The sequence below is a fragment of the Hipposideros armiger genome, unplaced genomic scaffold (assembly GCF_001890085.2).
Source record: "Hipposideros armiger isolate ML-2016 unplaced genomic scaffold, ASM189008v1 scaffold_194, whole genome shotgun sequence".
Classification (NCBI taxonomy): Eukaryota; Metazoa; Chordata; class Mammalia; order Chiroptera; family Hipposideridae; genus Hipposideros; species Hipposideros armiger.
The window spans coordinates 2082570-2101785 of NW_017731544.1; the positions used below are offsets into that span (position 1 = coordinate 2082570).

Genomic DNA, 19216 nt, shown 5'->3' on the forward strand with positions numbered 1-19216 from the left:
AGCTAGGCTCATGTATAATTTCTCTAGTCTTCCCACCAATCCCATAAGTTAAATTGTATTACTTACACTTTGTAGATGAGGGAACTGAGGATCAGAGGGGTTTAGTAGGTTGTCCAAGGTCACATAGCTAGTTAAAAGGCTATTAAAAGACTAGTTAAAAATTTTTATGGAATTTGAGTCCTGATCTGTCAAGCTGGAAAGTCCACTTCCAATCCATGACACATACCTGTACTGCCCTAAAATGTTTTTCATGTATGTTTATGTTTTCTCACTAACAATATTATAAAATCTTAAGGGCAGGATCCTGTCATGCAAACATTTTCAATCAAAATCTATCCAAAGGAGATTTTTTTCTTAGAGCTTAGAACTCAAAAGTTCTTATGACTTCACATTTCTAAGAACTTTTTCTTTCAGCATTTTATTCTCTTCCTGTTTTCAGTTTTATGCTGTAGCCTTGTATGTTTCTGTCTATTTAAAAATATTATGGCTTTTAATCTGAAGTTTTTAGTAATTTTTAACTTAGTTTTATCTAACTATTTCCCGTGTTACCTTATAAATGAACAAATAAATTTAATATTTTCTCAAAGTTTAAATTTATTGCCTTTAAACAATGCTTTGAAAATGGTGTGCTACCATTTCTGTGAGATATTCCATATTATTTTCCCCTTTGTGGTATGTTATGAATGAAATCTGAGTTAAGGATTCAAAGAAAATGTATTTCCTCAAATTAGTTTAAGCTACATTATAATTACATTTTTCAGAAAGAAATGGATGGAATATAGAAATTAAAAACAGCTTATATTTAAAAGGCTTATACCTACAATAAGAATTTTTTACTTGTATTATTCATTAAAAGTTATAACTGAGCAACTTTAAAGATTAAAGTTGTTAGTTAAAATAGCTTACTGCAAAATAACATTGACAACATTCTACTTTATGAGGCTACATCATTTTTAACTCAAATTTTCTATGCTTTTTACTATACACATTCAATAAAAAATCTAAAAGAAAATATTATGCAAAGAAATAATTTGCGGTTGTTGTGAAGAATATATGTAAGCAAATCAAATGGGTACATTTTTAGAAGATTTTCATTTTAATCTATAATTGTGTTTCTATCGAATTTTATTAATATAAAATACCTTAATTCTAAATTATGTATATTCTATAACAATAACAATAGTGTGGTCTTGCCTCTGTGGTTGATATGAAATAAAAGAACCTGACTTCCTAAATATTTTTGTAAAAAGTTATATTTCTAAAGACTTAAAAAGTTTTTTAATTATTTTTTTTAAATAATCATTAAAACTACAAATGTAAATTTCATGTTGGAAGTGCCTAACTATCAATGTAATCAAACTTCAAAGCTTATACTATAAAATGTAAATGGTTATCAATGTCATCTCACAAACTGCGATTTTGCTTTTTCACAGAACACTCCTATGACGCCTTCACCAGCTGTACAAGTGCAGAGCCAGCCTAACAGCTCTCAGCCTTCTCCATTCAGTGCACCTAGTCAACATGGGGATTCAGTGAGAAAACCTGGACACAACTTCATGTGTCTGTGGCAATCTTGTAAAAAGTAAATGGCACTTTTATTTGATATACATAAATGCTGTTTGTTTTTAATGCTTTTATATTCAAATTTCTGTTATCTATAGTTTCATGAAAATTTTATTTTGAAACCACTAACTTTTAGTAAGAATATTTTATGTTAAAATTGATGTTTATGTAGATTCATTGGCACCTGCGCAAAGAAATTTATATAAATGGTGGAAAGAATTCATTGCCTAGTGGTAGGTTATAGGGAATGTGTTTCAGTATTAGTTTTTAACAAAATAATTTGATTTTCTATTTGGATATGAAAAGAGATAGGTTTTTAAAAACTGACTTGAAGTTAGTGACAGCTGTTGAATTTCTATGTAGTAGAAACTTACAGGTAACCTGTTAGGAAGAATGGCTTGTCTTAAATTTGAGTTTGGTATGGACACTCAGTGAAAATTCTTTTTAAAGCCATATCATCTTACAGTTGAATAACTAAGATGAAAAATAGTAGAACAGAACTTCTTAAGCAAGGCTTTCTTAGACTTGAAGGAAAACTTGAGAATAATATTGGTTAAAATAAAATCTTAGTTCCTTTTGCAGTACTCAGCCAAGACCCTTTGCCTTGTCACTTTTTAGAGCTCTAGGACCAAAGCACTTATCTTAATGGACTAAATTCTCATCTTTTAGATATCAAAGATTCTGTTTCACTTTTCCTAACTAACTGATAGAAGAAATTACCACATCCTTTTATAAATTGTATTTGCTACTCATAATTTTTATGATTATATTATAGACATTGTATTTCACTGTAAACTGCACATACAGATGTGTTGTACGATTGTGGCTATCAATATAACCTAAGGATTGTTATAGTATGCAAAATTTCCCTGGACCATGTTTATCAAACTTTAAATTTCAACCCAGTTGTGAGTTTATGAGTTCATTTTGGCAGTCTCTCTCTACCAGTGGGTTTTTGCTTATTTTTCTTTTCAATGAAAAAAATGAATAAAATATATCATATTCAGTTATGTTAGTAAGGTAAGTATTGTTTCTAATTATATATGTATATTATATATGTGTACTAGGTCATAATGTATAATGTTTTTCAAGAAGGTTGTTTAAAAATCGGTGCTTTAGGTTGTCTTCTAATTATTTCTTTCATTCATTTAATTCAACCATCTATTTTTTTTTGGAGATTTTTGTTTTTCCGTGGCGAATTCTAGCTAATGGAGTAGGTAGTCAGCTAATGCTAATGTTGACTAAAAAGTTTGGGAATAGCTGCTTTACATGAAGTGTTTTAGAGTTATTTCAAGAAAAAGAAATTTTGCTAGCAGAGTAAATGGGCAACACATATCCATCTTGCTAGTAGGGTCAATGTTACAAAATTTGATGATGTACCTTTTTATTGTAAGTCTTTTCTGAATAAGACAGACTCAATTCTTCTTAGAACCATTTTTTAAGCTATTTTTAGATACTGCATTAGTAATCACTTTGATTTTGCAGATATTTATGGAGCACCTTCTCAGAGGTTGCATGTGTTAGGAGTTACGAATACCAAGATCACTCTCAGCCCTTAGGGAAGCAGATACCCCCAAAAAACAAAACAAATGAATTACGGTATAAGCAAGTGCTGTAACAAGATAGTTCTGTGGTATTGCTGGCAGCATAGGTGGACAGTTAATATAAGGCTGGGAAAGATGGTTGGGGAAGTTTCATTACAGATTACTTTTGAGTTGAGTCTTGAAAAATGAGTAGGAGTTTGTCATGCAATAATAAATCCAGTCAGAATAGCAAGTGCAGGGAATTAATAGAACGAGGCTAGTATGCCCACTATGAGAACTATGAGAAGCTTAAGATACCAAGAGCATAAGGACATGAAGAAAATTGTTTAGTTTCAATTGCCAGTGGAAAAATACATGTCATAGCTATTGTCCACTAAGTGGCTATGCTCTCATTTTTTTAATATCAGATAAAAAATATTAACAACCTTTCTTGTTTTCATAAGATTTAGAGCTAAAATTATTTTCTTCACTGATATATTACTGTGAAATGCTTAACATTTAAAGTTGAAATCAGTGTGCTTTTTTCCTTTCATGGAATTAAAAATGACTTTGAATAATACATTTAACCGTTTTTAGTTCTGTGGTACTACCATACTTTACATGCTCTTTTTGTATTTGTAATTCTTCTTTTCTATGTATAATACAGGTTTTTTTTCATTGAGCCACCCACTCTTATATCTGTATATGTTAGTAATTTCTTTTTAATCTGCAGGCATGTATCCTTAAAAAATTGGGACCCCACTCTAAACACAATTCACACCTCCGCAGAAAAATAACATAATCCTTTTAACATTATGAGTTCTTCAAATATCAAGTCAGTGTTTACATATCTCCACTTGTCTTTTGTTTATTTGGAGTTTGAATTAGAATCCAGATTCAAACATTACCTCTGGTTGAGATGTCCTTTAAGTCTCTTTCAATCTGTAGATTACCCTTCTGTCTCTCTTTGATTTTTTTTTTTTCTTGATAAAAGCAAGTCATTTGTCCTGCAGAAAATCACATCTGGATTTTGCTGATATTGTTGGCATATTACTCTGACCCTGTATTTCCTGTAAGTTGATAGGTCCAAATTTTTTATCAGATTCTGGTTTGATTTTTCTAACCACCATTTTAGAAATGGCATTGTGTACTTCCATCAGGAGATATCTTCTTGTCTCTCTTTTTAGGTGTAAACAGCCATTGAGCATCATTGCCTAGATCCTTATTTCATTAAGGTTTTTAAAATGTAAAAGTTCTCCTTTTATCAGTTCTGCTTTCTCTGAAGACTAGTTAGTTCCTAGAGAAAAGGCTAGATAGATTATTGATTATTTCTCTTATTCACCAATTTTCAAAATAATGAGTTGTTTACTAACACTACACAAAGGTGACCATGAGCCTTGGTCTTTTTGTTTTAAGTATCATTATAAATGAATTTATGAATTTAAACATATTTGAGGTATTTCAGACTGTTGCAGTTATTATGTCCTTCTTGGTGTTCAAATTGTCCCATCTTTGGCCAGTGAAGGCCTATTGAAGCTGGTTCCCAAGTCCCTTGGTTTTGATTTTAATATAAGTTGTTGATAGCTTCCTAGGTCTGTTAGACAAAATGTTCCCAGCTTATTTTATACATTTCCTTCCCCATACCTGGAATAAAGTATTTTTCCAAGGATTCTGGTGTGTTTTAATGGGAAATGGTATTTAGTCTAGGGGTACCCATTGCTTTAAAGTTGGTTATTATTTCTATGACATTCAGTTGACAGACTAGAAAAACGAATGGTTTTTATCTCATATTTAGAGGGATTTGCTCAACTCTTAGATCATAAAATACACATTTTGTTGCCTTCTACTACTTTAATGTTTTAACTTTTTGTTCCATCTGTAATTTGGTTTCATGTATAAAGTAAACTATGAATCCAGCTTTATTGCTTTCCAAGTGACTAACATACTGACAAATTCATCTTTCCCTTAAGCATTTGAGTTACCACCTTTGAGATATATACTAAATTCCTGTATGCTTTTTCTGTTTCTGGATTACTTGTTATCCCACTGGTCTCTGTCGTTATCATATCTTCACTTTAAATTTTAATGTTGGATATGGTAATTTCTCCCTCCTAATTTTTCTTTTTCAGAGTGTTTCTCATTATCTTTTCAAGCATATACCTTGTACCAGGCATTGTACAACTTTTTGAAATTAGAATGATGTATGTATAATTCAGACTTAGTACCTGCACAGATACTAATTTTTTCAAATGAATTTTAAAATGTTTCTAGAGATCCCCCAAAAAGCACGTTGAGATTTTCATTGCAATTGCTTTTAATGAATAGGTATTTTGTTTGTTTTTTGGTGGTGAACATTTTTCCAATATTGATTCTTCCTTTCCAAGGAAAAAATAACAGCTCATGGTATTATAATCTTTTTTTTTTTTTTTTAAGATTTTATTGGGGAATCGGGGAAGGGGAACAGAGAAGTTGCTGTCCTTTTTGTTCTTCAGTCTCTTGGAGGACGTCGCTTCACTGGCCCATGTTGGTATTATCATTGCGCTCTTCCCGGGTGAGGGAGGCAGTCGCTCCCCAGCCGTTGGACGGCCACTCACGGTGGCTCACAGCAGCTTACAAAAGCTCACGCCAGCTGCCGGCCAGCCCCACTGCAGCCTAGGCCATCGCCGGCGACCCATGGCAGCCCAGCTTCATGTCGAGCTGCTGCTCACCATCTCAGCTGCAAAGGGTGCAGCGTCACTTGCCCTCATGTAGGATCAGAACCGGGGCCCTGCTGCTCAGAGTTGGCGTCCCAAGCCAACTCCTAACCAATGCACCACTTGGCAGACCCTAATATAATATTTTATACCCCAGTAGAGTTTTAATGTTTTCTTCACATAAATTCTATAAGTTTATTAAGCTTATTGCTAGTTGTGTTTCTTTTTGTTGTTGTTGCTATCATAAATGATTTTCTGTTATATTTTTCAACTGATGGTGGTTCTCTATATGTATACCTCTTATTTTATCATCTTGTCCAATTGTAATATTTAATGTTTTCAGAACAGTTATATAACAGTAGTGATAATATTCATCCTTACCTTTAAAAAACAATTAATGGACTATTATTTTTAGAGCCGTTTTAGGTTTGTGGGAAAATTGAGCAAATAGTTTAGAGAGATCCCATATACTTCCTCTTCCCTGCATAGTTTTCCCTAATATTAACATCTTGAATTAGTGTTGTACATATTATGATTGATGAGTAATATTTATATATCATTATTAACCAAAGTCTATAATTTCCATTAGTTTTTAGTCTTTGTGTTATATAGTTCTGTGGCACTATACAATGTCATGTGTCCACCATTACAGAATCATACAGAGTAGTTTAACCACCCTGAAAAGCCCCTATGTTTGGCTTTTTCTAGAATGTCATACAGTTGGAATCATATAGTATGTAGCATTTTCAGACTGGCTTTTTTTCACTCAGCAATATGTATTTAAAGTTCCTCCATGTCTTTTCTGGCTTGATAGCTCATTTTTTCTTGCTGAATAATATTCCATTGTATGGATGTATCAGTTTGCTTATCCATTCACCTATTGAAGGATATTTTGGTTTCTTCTGGTTTTGTCAGTAATAAATCTGCTATAAAAGTTTGTGTGCAGGTTTTTATGTGGACGTAATTTTTCAACTCATTTGAGCAAATACCTAGGATTACAATTGCTTGATCATATGGTAAGAATATGTCTAGCTTGTTAAGAAACTGCCAGACTTTTTTTCAGAGTGGCTGTACCATTTTGCATTCCTGCCAGCAATGAATGAGAGTTCCTGTTGCTCCACAGCCTCATCAACATTTGGTATTGTCAGTTTTTTAGATTTTATCCATTCTAATAGAAGTGTACCATATCTCTATTTTAATTTGTTTTTCCCTATTGAAAGATGTTGAGCATCTTTTTCATATACTTATTTACCATCTATATATTATCTTTGTTGGAGTGATTTAATCTACTTTTTGCTGAGTTTTTAGTAATCCGTGGGTATTAGATTCTATATCTATTGATAAGATGATATGATTTTTCTTCTTTAGCCTGTTGATGTGATGGATTACATCAATTAGTTTTTGAATGTTGAGACAGTTTTGTATACCTGGAATAAATAAGTAAAAATTTTTTTCAGCTTAGCTTAATATATTTATTCAGTGCTCTCGTAGTTAGCCTCAGTGGCTCAGCAAAGGGATAGAGCAGGATATGGGCACACAGTGACAGAGTCCATCTGTCATTTTACATTGTTACATAGCAATTTTTGTACATTGTTTGTTTTGATTTGCTAATATTTTTCTTGTAGATTTTTACGTCTCTCTTCATGAGAGACAATGGTGTGTAGCTTACTTGTCTTTGCCTGCTTTTTGGTGTTAGGGTAATGCTGGCCTCATAAGAATGAGTTAGGAAGTATTTACTCTGCATTTTCTGGTAGGAATTACAGAGAATTGGTATCATTTCTTCCTTAAATGTTTGGTATATGTCACCACCAGTAAAACCATCTTGACCTGGTGCTTTCTTTTTTGGAAGGCTATTAATCATTGATTCAATTTCTTTAATCATCATAGGCTTATTCAGATTATATATTTCTCCTTGTGTGAGCTTTGGCAGATTGTGTCTTTTAGAGAATTAGTCCATTTCATCTAAGTTACCAAATTTGTGGTATAGAGTTATTCATAATATTACTTTATTATCCTTTTAATATCAATGGGCTCAGTAGCAATGGCTACTGATGTTATTTGTGATATTAATAATTTATGACTTCCCCCAGTTCTTTCTTGGTTAAGCTAGCTAGAGGTTTATGTATTTTATTGACCTTGGTAAGAACCAGCTTTTGGTCTTGTTGATTTTCTCTATTCTCTTTTTTCATTTAATTGATTTCTGCTCTTATTTTATTATTTCTTTTCTTCTGCTTGCTTTGAGTTTATATGTTCTTTTTCTAGTTTCCTAAGGTAGAAGCTTAGATTATTGATTTTAGATCTTCTTTTCTAATACATTCAATGTTAGAACTTTCCCTCGAGATACTGCTTTAGCTGTATTCCACAAATTTTGGTAAATTGTATTTACTTTTCACTTAGTTCAAAATGTTTTAGAAGTATGTTGTTTAATTTCCAAATATTTTGGGATATTACAGCTATCTTTTTGTTAGTGAACTCTAGTTTATTTCCATTGTAATCTGACAGCATACTTTATATGATTTCTTTTAAATTTGTTAAGGTGTGTTTTACGTTCCAGAATGTGGTCTATCATAGTAAGTGTTCTGTGTGAACTTGAGAAGAATGTATTTTCTGTTGTTATTGGATGAAGTATTATAAAAATGGCAATTAGATCCAGTTGACTGAGGGACTCCAGTTCAACTGTATACTTACTGATTTTCTGCCTGGTGGATCTGTCAATTATAGAGATGCTCTGAAGTCTTCAAGTATAATAGTGCATTTCTTCATTTCTTTTTGCAGTTCTATCAGATTTTGCCTCGTATTTTGATGCTTTGTGTTAGGAGCATATAATTGTAAGTCTTAAGAATTGTATGTCTTTGTGAAGAATTAACCTTCTTATCATTATGTAATGTTCATCATTATCCCTCATAATATCCTTACTCTGAAGTCTGCTTTGTCTGAGATTAATATCACTCCAGCTTTCTTTTGATTAGTGTTAGCATGGTGTATCTTTCACCATCCCTTTACTTTTAACCTGTGTCATTATATTTAACCACACAGAGTTGGAGTATTTTTTAATCCACTCTACCAGTCTCTTTGTCTTTTAATTCATGTATTTAGATCATTCACATTTACAGTGATTATTGATACAGTTGCATTAATATCATAGTTGTAAATGTTTTCATTTCACTTGTTCTTTGCTTCTTTTGTCTTCCCATGTTATTCTGCTTTCTTTAGTTTTAATTGAGTACTTTATATGTTTCCATTTTTTTTCTCTCTCTTAGCATGTCAGCTATACTTCTTTTAAAATTTTTATGGTTGTCTTAGAGTTTGAAATATATACTTACATCTAATGTAAGTCCACTTTCAAACCGCTTCATGGATGGTGCAGGTATTTTGTAATAGAATCCTTACTTCTTCCCTAGTGTCCCTTATGCCATTGCTGTCATTTATGTTACTTATTGTAAGACTATAATCACCAAATAACATTGTTGCTATTATTTTGAATACTTATTTATTAGATCAGATAAAAGTAAGAAAAATAAAATATTTTATTTTACCTCCATTTATTCCTTCTCTGATACCCTTTCTTTATATAGATCTGAGTTTCTGACCTCCACTATTTTCCTTCTCTCTGAAGAACTTCTTTTAATATTTCTTGTAAGGCAGGTCTATGCAAATGCCCTCAGTTTTTATTTGTCTCAGAAAGTCTTTATTTCTCCTTCAGTCTTGAAAGATAATTTTGTGGACACAAAATGCTAGGTTGGTAGATCTTTTTCTTTCATTTTAAATGTTTCACTCTTGCTTGCAGGTTTTAACAAGAGACGTCAGTATAATCTTAACCCTTTCTCTTCTATCAGTAAGGTGTGTTTTCCTATAGCTTCTTTCAAGATATTTTGTCTTTGGTTTTTAGCAGTTTGAATGTGATATGCCTAGGTGTTGGGGTTTTTTTACATTTATCATACTTAGTGTTCTCTGAGTTTCCTAGATCTGTGATTGGTATGTGTCATTAATTTTGGAAAATTCTTAGCCATTCTTCACATTTTTTTCTGTTTTTTTCTCTTTTTCCTCTCTGGTATTTCCATTACACATACATTGCACCTTTTTCTCATGGTTCTTAGATATGCTGTTTCCTTTTTTTAATTCTTTTTTCTCTTTGTTCTTCAGTTTGGAAAGTTTCTATTGATTTATCTTCAGGCTCACAGGTTTTTATCTTGGCCATATCCAGTCTACTGATGATCCCCTTAAAAGCATTCTTTATTTTTGTTACAGTCTTTCTGATGTCTAGCAATTTCTTTTTATTCTTAGTGTCTCCATTCTCAGCCTAGATTAGCCTTCTTTCCTTGTATATTGCCACTTTTTCTATTAGAGCCTTTGCATATTAATTGTAATTATTTTAAATTGCCAAGTATGATAATTCCAAAACCTCTGCCATATGTGAGTCTGGTACTGATTACCGTCTTTTCAGACTGTGGTGTGGGTAGTGGTGGTGGTTGTTTATATTTAGCATGCCTTATAAGTTTTTGTTGAAAGTTGGACAGGTTGTATCATCAGTTCATAGGAACTGAGGTAAATAGACCTTTAGTGTGAGGTTTTATGTTTATGTGGCTGGGAGTTATGCTGTGTTTAATGTTTGCTGTAACTGTAGGTGTTAAAGGCTTCAGTTTCCTCTAGTGTCCTCTTTTTCCCCCTCCTTTCTTGTCTTTGGGTTCCTTTAGTAACTCCTTTTTGAATAGAGTCTGTATCAACAAACTGATGGTTGCCAGATTGGAGGGGGTTTGGGGGGCTAAGAGAAAAAGGTGAACGGATTAAGAAGTACAAATTGGTAGTTACAAAATAGTCACGGGGATGTAAAGTACAGCATAGGGAATATAGTCAATGATATGGTAATAACTATGGATAGCGCCAGGTGGGTACTAGACTAGTCAGGGGGATCACTTCTTAAATTATATAAATGTCTAACCAGTATGCTGTACACCTGAAATTAATATAAAATAATATTGAATGTCAACTGTAATTGAAATATAGAAAAACTAAAATATCATAAATAAATAGAGTCTGTATCTTACAGCTTTCTCAGTTGTAATCCACTGTTATTATGCTGGCTCCCTATTGATGTGGTGATGAGGTATTGGGACGGAAAGCATTCTATAATCACATGATAAAATTTCACTTTTTTAGTGGGATTGAATCTAAGGACTGTGGCTTTGAGAAGAGTTTCTTAGCCTTATTTTTCTTTCCTTATGTGAGACAGGGAGTCTAGAGGGGGCTTGAATTCCACAAGTCAGATAAGGCTCTGGTAAAGTAATTTTCCCTGAGGACAGGTGTTTATTAAGGAGAAAAGAATACTCTGGGCATATGTAAAAATATTGGGTTGTCGGGAAAGTCATGACATATTTTTCTGTTTTTCAGTGCAAAAATGTGCCATGACTTTCCCAACCACCCAATAGTTACTTTCTTCCTCCCCCTGCTGGAAGTGCTAGGGAGTTTTTTCCGATCTTCCCTATGAGAACCTGGTAGGATTCCTGGAAGTAAAACTTAAAAGTGTGGGCTCTCAGAGACTTGGCCCCACAGGAGTTTTTAGCTTTCAAGGTAGTCCATACTAAGCTTTGATCAATTCATCAGTTGCTGCTTAAGTATTCCTACCAGTTATTGATTCCAGAAATTATTTGTGATTCCCTGTATTCAACTATCTCTCCAGTATTCAGGGAGGCAGTTTGCCTTGTGAGTTTAGTTCTCTGATGACTTATAGAAGAAATGTGAATTTTCAGTTTGTTCAGCTTTTCTTGTTCTGAGGATGCGAGTGACAACTTTCAAGCTCTTTATGTGTCTGAGCAGAAATTGGAAGGTCCTCATCCTTATATTTTCTTGCTTGTGTATTGTCAGCATGATATTGACTTTTAGTTTATAATTGAAATATATAAATAATGGGATTAAATTTTGTCTTTTTTTTTTTTTTTAAGAAAGCGGACCCAAAAAATATCCTGTTTAAAAAAAGAATACTTATGAACTTGTTTTTTAAATTCTGTGTAATTGGAGGAGAGGACTCGATGTTTCTGGGTAGCCAAGAATTTACATTCATTGTTTTTAGTACTGTGTCTCTTGACCACAGGGTTCTTTGAATGAGCGGTGTGGGGATAAAGGGGACGCTTTAGAGAGGCCCTCCAACTTAACCTGTAACCATAGAATCTCTGCTTCTTGCTTTATATATAGGGGTTTTAAGTCATAGTTTGTTCCTCCCTGTGGCTTTGAAATCTGGACTGACTGTGGCAAGGAAGCCAAGGGTGGAGTATTCATTCCTGTAGCAGCAGAAAGAAACATTTGGTTTCCAAGAACACCAGTACTGATTTTCAGCTATTCAGTTCGCACTTGTCATTTTTAGTCCTGTATTAAGGCAATAAGTTAAGTTCTTTTAATAGCGAAGTTAGTCACCTTTTTTTCATTTTGAACTTTTACAACTGAATATGGTAAAATTAAGTTAGTCTCCCAGGAAGGTTGTTGGTTTGGGCTTTTCCCCAAAAAAACTTAGCGGCTTTTTACTAAATCTTATTTGAATATAAAATAATGCATACCCTTGATATTTCTTTTGCCATAGAATATTATCTATCTAAAACAATTGGATGTTAAAGTTTGAGGTGAAAGGAAATTGTTCTACAACTAATAATATAGCTTTTATAACTAAAGTATGTTTCCAGTATAGATTTTCGATATGTAGTATTATCATTTATCAGCATTTATTAACATGTAAATATACAACTTTTAAACTAAAATTTTTCTGCAACATTTCATATATATGTTATAAATATATATTCCCATGTGTTTTAAGTCAAATTTATTTTGCAGCAGCGGAGGGCTATTAAGAGTGATATGGAATACTTTTTGGTTAGTAAAGAAAAATAGCCTGCCAATAGCTTGAGCAACTAGGAAAACTAAATAAAACTATCTGAACTAAAGTGCTATTATCAGCCCTTTTATTTATGTTTTAAAAACAAAGGAAACAATCTTAGATTTATAAACACAGATATTTGTTTTTAAATCGTTCTTTTGAATATGGTGAATTATTAAATATATTAAATATTATGTATTATTGATATAACCTACATAGATTGCAGGCTTTTTTTTTTTTTAAGATTTTTATTGGAGAATTGGGGGATGGGAACAGCGCTGGGGAATTGGAAGAAGGGGAACAGACAAGTTTCTGTCCTTTTGTTCTTCAATCTAGTTGTGGAGGACGTTGCTTCACTGGCCCAAGTTGGCACCATCATTGCGCTCTTCCCGGGCGAGGCAGATCAGTCGCCGGCTTCTGGATGGCCGCTCACTGTGGCTACTGGCCGCTCACGCTGGCTGCTGGCTACACACGGTAGCCCATGGCAACCCACTGCAGCAGGGGCTACAGCCTACACTGTCACCGGCGACTCAAGGCAGCCCAGCTGCAGGTTGAGCTGCTGTTCAGCATCTTAGCTGTAGAGGGCAGTGTCACTGGCCCTCATATGTGGGATCCAAACCGGGGCCCTCTGGCATCCCAAGCCAGCTCTTAACCAACATGCCACTCAACTGGCCCTAGATTGCAGGCTTTTAAATAATAAAATCTTAAGGTAGTAGGAAAAATGTGCTTTATTTACTTCACTTATGTGTTTATGATGCCTAAGAAATAGCAGTAAAAGTGATAGTATTAATCACAATATAAATTATACCAATAAATACTTATTGGCTTTATTTTAGTTCAGGTAGCAAGTATTTTAACCTTAAGTGGCTGCTTAGGGTAGCTGGAATCAGGAAACTTACACTAAGCAGCCTTATGTGAATACTTTGTTCAGTTGAAACAAAAAGCTTTTCACTAGGATGAAAGAAAAAAGAATTTGGCTGAAGGGGATTTAAATGAACAAATAAGAACTAATCCTGAGCTTTAGCTGCAATTATTTAAGTAACGAGCAGGGGAGTAGCCACTGTAAATTGTATAGATAATGTAATTGAAAATAATATATATCTTTGAAAGATGGCCAATGACTGAGAAAAAAGTGCCAGATATAGTTACTATAATTAATGTATTAAATATTTATTAAATTTTGCATTGTTTTGCCAAGTATTTTAAATCTAGTTTCTCTCTTGAGAAAGTAACAGGATCAAAGAAAAAGTATTGTTTCTGTTGTTTTTAGTCAGAATAACATATATATATATATATATTATTACACTTAAGTATAGGATTCAAAAGGGGGGATAGTTTATAACAGGACACAATTGAATTCAGCATATAAGTGAAGGAGTTAACCCTGGAAATAGTGGCTACTTCTGGCTGAGATCCAAGGGAAGGAAAGGCTGAGATCACAGAATATTTAATGCAGAAAAAAAGGAAGCTCTAGTAGAGTAAAGTTAAGGTCTTTCAGTAATAAGCCTTCTTTTCCCACAGAACCATAAAAGTGTAAGACATTGCCCCCAAATTCACAAACTCACACTAACACAGGGGGAGACAAGCTCTAAAATAATAAGGTTGAAGTTCAATGTTTAAAAAAGGTGAAAAAGTTTGAAGCAGTTTCTATGGGGAATGTGTTCAGAAGCAGAAATTAATAAAATTAGTTGTGAGTGATGGTAAGAGTTACTTGATAACAGGGAGCATTTGGAATAGTTGTGGAAAGGTCTCACTTAGGTTAGATGATTAGTGAGATGGGCAAGGTGAAGAAAGGTCACTAGTGCCACCGCTGTGACTGCTGCTATTGCTACTATTATACTGCTGCTACTACTGTCATGATGCTGATAGCTCTCACTTATTGTTGGCCTGATGTTTGCCAAATAATTTTACATGTATCATCAAATTTAAGCCTCACACCCGTCCTGAGAGCTAGATTACCAATAAGTAAAATGAGTTTCAGAGAAATGTTATTTAACCAGTGTTTCCACCTGTGGTTGTGCTCATTGAGAGGAAGGGGCACCATTCACATTGTGCATGTCAAAAATTGTATATTTATTACAACAGCATTTCAGGAGAGAGCAATGAAGTATCATAAGGAAGGACATTCTTTTCATTTGTACAAAGGCAATATATGGTTGTACAGCGGCAGCAGCATATAAAAGTATATCAACAACAGTCCAGGTTTTGTTTAAACGGGGGTGGGGGGGGATGAAGCTTAAAGAAAATACACCAAAATGTAAGCAATCTAGATAATTGAATCATAGGGAATTTTTATGTTTTTTGGATACTCTTGAACTTTTACATTTTCTTTAAATGAATAGGTTGTTATTGGTGAGAGTAGGGGTTGATTATTGATGGAAAGGTAGTAATAGGGAAAATTGTTCTAGGCACACTACTAAGCAGTAGTGGCACCCGACCTTATCTCTTATTCTTTCCCCGCTCCATCCCAGAAGAATCCATAAAATTGTGAAATTGCATTTAAACATTTTAAATCCAGATACTCCATTTAGTGGATTTGGAAACCTTAACTTCTTATCACCTTCATATGATCATTGCAACCAGCTTCTTTTATTATATTAGAACTTTACCTTGCACTATGTGAATGGTTTGTGTGACATAAGTGGTTAGATAAATAGAGAGAAAATAGACTTAGGTTGAGGGAAAGGGCAGTAGATAAGAGGGAAACAGTAGATTCTGTGTTGGGCAGGTAAAGTGATGAGTACTTAAAAATCCCTGTTAGGGCCGGCCGAGTGGCTCAGTTGGTTAAGAGCTCGCTCAAGAGTTTGAGCTCTGAGCAACAGTGGTTCGAGTCCAGCCCGAGCTGAGCAGCCAACAGGTAGCAGGATGGCTCACTTAAAAAAAAAAAAAAAAAAAATCCCTGTTGTCTTAAAACCATACACACACAGTTGTATATATTTAGTAATTAAAATTGATTTAAAGAAACACCAACTTTATCCTTTTTTCTTGTGCATGTTAAATTCATTAATTTTGTGTATTGTAAACAAACGATTCATTTAATATACTGCGAAGTAGTTTAGAAATAACTATCATTTTGAATAGTGACTATTAGTGCATTTGAATTTTGGTTTGCGTGTGTGTGTGTGTGTGTGTGTGTGTGTGTGTATAAACAGCTTTACCTTTTCAATTAGTAATTTAATAGTATTTAAGTAAAATCTTAGAAACATAACAAGAAATGCTTCCTTGTGACAGTTCTTAGTCTGTATAACAGAGCTCCATTCATATTTATTTCATATTAATGAAACAGCATTGTGAGTACCCCTTATCCACCTTCCAAGACCCCCCAGTGGATGCCTGAAACTATGGGTAGTACCAAACCCTATATATAGTATGTGTTTTCCTGCACATACATACCTATGATAAAATTTAATTTACAAATTGGGCACAGTAAGAGATTAACAATAACTAATAGTAAAAATACAACAATTATAATAATATACTGTAATAAAAGTTATGTGAATTTGGTCTCTCCCTCTCTTGAGAATATCTTATTGTGCTGTACTCACCCTTCTACTTGTGATGATGTCAGATAATAAAATGCCAAACATTCCTGCCTCTGCTTAACCATCCCTTACATGACAAGGCTTGATGTCACTAGTTTCAAGGGATTTGTTGCTGAAGTCTTGTTCAGTGCTTTCTGGCAACAACACCTTGCCATCAGTTGCAACACATTTTCTGTTCATGTCTCCCACCCACAAATTTAATGCCTTTTCATACTAAGCACTTAACACACACTGTGGCTGTAACTTTTGCAGTTTTAGGTGCAACAGCAAAACTAGCAGGAATTTTTTTCCTTCTTTGCAATTTTGTGGATAGAAGATTCCGTCTTACTGTAAATTTTAGCAACCTCAGCATACAATTTTTTTTCTTTCCTTAATAAGTTGAGAACTTTCACCTTTTTACTCAAAGAAAGCACTTTACAGTTTTTCTTTGGCATATCCAAATTTCCAGCATCCCTGCTCTTAAGCTTCGGGGCCATTACTAAGTAAAAGAAGGGTTACTTGGACATGAGCCCTGTGATACCATGACAGACAGTGTGATAACAGAGAGGGCCACTGAGTGACTAATGGGAGGGGAGTGTGTACAGCGTGGATACACTGGACAAAGGGATGATTCAGGTCCGAGGCGGGAAGGAGTGAGATGATGTGAGATTTCACGATACTAACCAGATTGGCAACTTAAAGGTAATGAATTGTTTATTTCTGGAATTTTCCATTTAATATTCTCAGCCCACAATTGACCACGAGTAACTGAAACTATGGAAAGCGAAATCATGGCTAAGCGGGGAACAACTGTACTGAAAATTTAAAAAACTCTGAAACTAAAAATGTACTTACTGATTTTACTTTCCCATTAAACTTTTTTTTAATTATAGTCCCATGACTTATTTATTTTATAACTAGAGGTTTGTCCCTTTTGACTTCCTTCACCCATTTCACCCACACCTGGACCCCCCACCTCTGGCAACCACAAATCTGTTCTCTATCTATGAGCTTGTTTTTTGTTTTGTTTAGATTCCATATGTAAGTGAGATCATATGGTATTTGTCTGTCTTTGTCTGAGTTATTTCACTTAGCATCTTATTCTCTAGGTCCATCCATGTTGGTGCAAATGGCAAGATTTCGTTCTTTTTGTGGCCGAATTATATTCCATTGTATATCTACCACATTTTCTTTATCCATTCATCTATCAGTGGACACTTAGGCTGTTTCCTTATCTTGGCTGTTATAAGCAATGCTGCAATGAACATGGGGTTGCATATCTTTTCAATTTAATGCTTTCATTTTCTTTGGATAAATAACCAGAAGTGGAATTACTGGATCATATGGTAGTTATGTGTTTAATTTTTTCAGGAACCTTCATTCTGCTTTTCATAATGGCTGCACCAATTTGCAATCCCACCAATAGTGTACAAGGTTCTCCTTTTCTCCACATCCTTGCCAACACTTGTTATTTCTTGTCTTTTTGATAATAGCCATTCCAGCAGGTGTAAGGTGGTATTTCATTGTGGTTTTGATTTGCATTTCCCTTGGTGATTTGTAATACTGAGTATCTTTTCATGTACCTGCTGGCCATCTGTATGTCTTTGGAAATATTTATATTCAGATCCTCTGCCCATTTTTTAATCAGATTGTCTAGTTTTCTGCTGTTGAGTTGTATGAGTTCTTTATGTATTTTGGATATTAACCCCTTATTAGATAAGTAATTTGCAAATATTTGCTTTTAATAGGTAGCCTTTTCATTCTGTTGATGGTTCCCTTTGCTGTGCAGAAGCATTTTAGTTTGATGTTGTCCCACTTGTGTATGTTTGCTTTTGTTGCCTTTGCTTTTGATGTCAAATCCAAAAAAATCACCCTCAAGACCAGTGTCAAGGAACTTATCATCTGTGTTTTCTTACAGGAGTTTTATGGTTTCAGATCTTACATTCAAGTCTTTAATCCACTTTCAGTTAATTTTTGTATACAGTATAAGATAATGGTCCAGTTTCATTCTTTTGCATATGGCTGTCCAGCTTTTCCAACACCATTTATTGAAGAGACTTATCCTGTCCCCATTGTATATTCATGGCTCATTTGTCGTAAGTTAATTGACCATATATGCATAGGTTTATTTCTGGGCACTGTATTCTGTCCCATTGATCAATATGTCTGTTTTTATGCCAATACCATACTATTGAGTTGTCAGAAAAGTCATGACACATTTTTGCAGTGAGAAACATAGAAAGATACGTCATGACTTTTCCGACAACCCAATATTTGATTACTGTAACTTTGTGATATAGTTTGAAATCAAAGATCATGATGCCTCCAGCTTTGTACTTCTTTCTCAAGATAGCTTTAGCTGGTTGGGATCTTTTGTGGTTCTACACAAATTTTAGGATTGTTTGTTCTATTTCTGTGAAAAATGCCATTGGAATTTTGACAGGGATTGCATTGAATTTGTACATTGCTTTGGGTACTGTGGACATTTTAACAATATTAATTCTTCCAATCCATGATAGTTTCACAATAAACATTTAGTAGGTATTTATATAGATGAATATGAATGGTATGAAATATGTAATCTAAAATGATTTTTTACATTGTCTTTTATAATTCAATATGTAATTACCCTTTTGATTAAAATTTATTTTAATGTCAGTCATTTCCTAAAGGAATATGAATTTGAAATATTGTATGTATACTGAACATCAAAAATTGGTTGAAATATAGACAAATTTATATGACGTTCATAAAAAGTAAAATCCTAAAAGAGCTCTGCCATAAACTTTAAAGATACTGATTATACAAATATTTGAGTTACTAGCTAGTAATTGAAGCCTTTGAATGTGTTCTTTACTATCTGAATTCCAGTATTCTTTCTCATTGCTATGTATTCTAATTAATAAGAGAGAATAGTATCTGGCTTTCTTCAGGTTCATGTACTTGGCCACTTACCTACTCAGACATTTGTATTATTAAGCCCCAGGGTATATGAATGAGTAGGGTATGATGCTGGAGAAATGAGAGATAAGACTTCTTCAACATAGACATACA

General features: G+C 33.8%; 1 protein-coding gene across 1 annotated transcript in view; it reads left to right on the forward strand.

Annotated features, from left to right (window-relative positions):
* ARID2 (AT-rich interaction domain 2) overlaps positions 1–19216 on the forward strand; it is a 164960-nt gene that overhangs the window by 130042 nt on the left and 15702 nt on the right. Inside the window, exon 14 of the mRNA XM_019653085.1 lies at positions 1434–1582. Coding sequence (XP_019508630.1) covers positions 1434–1582 — 149 coding nt within the window. The remainder of the gene's footprint in view (positions 1–1433; positions 1583–19216) is intronic.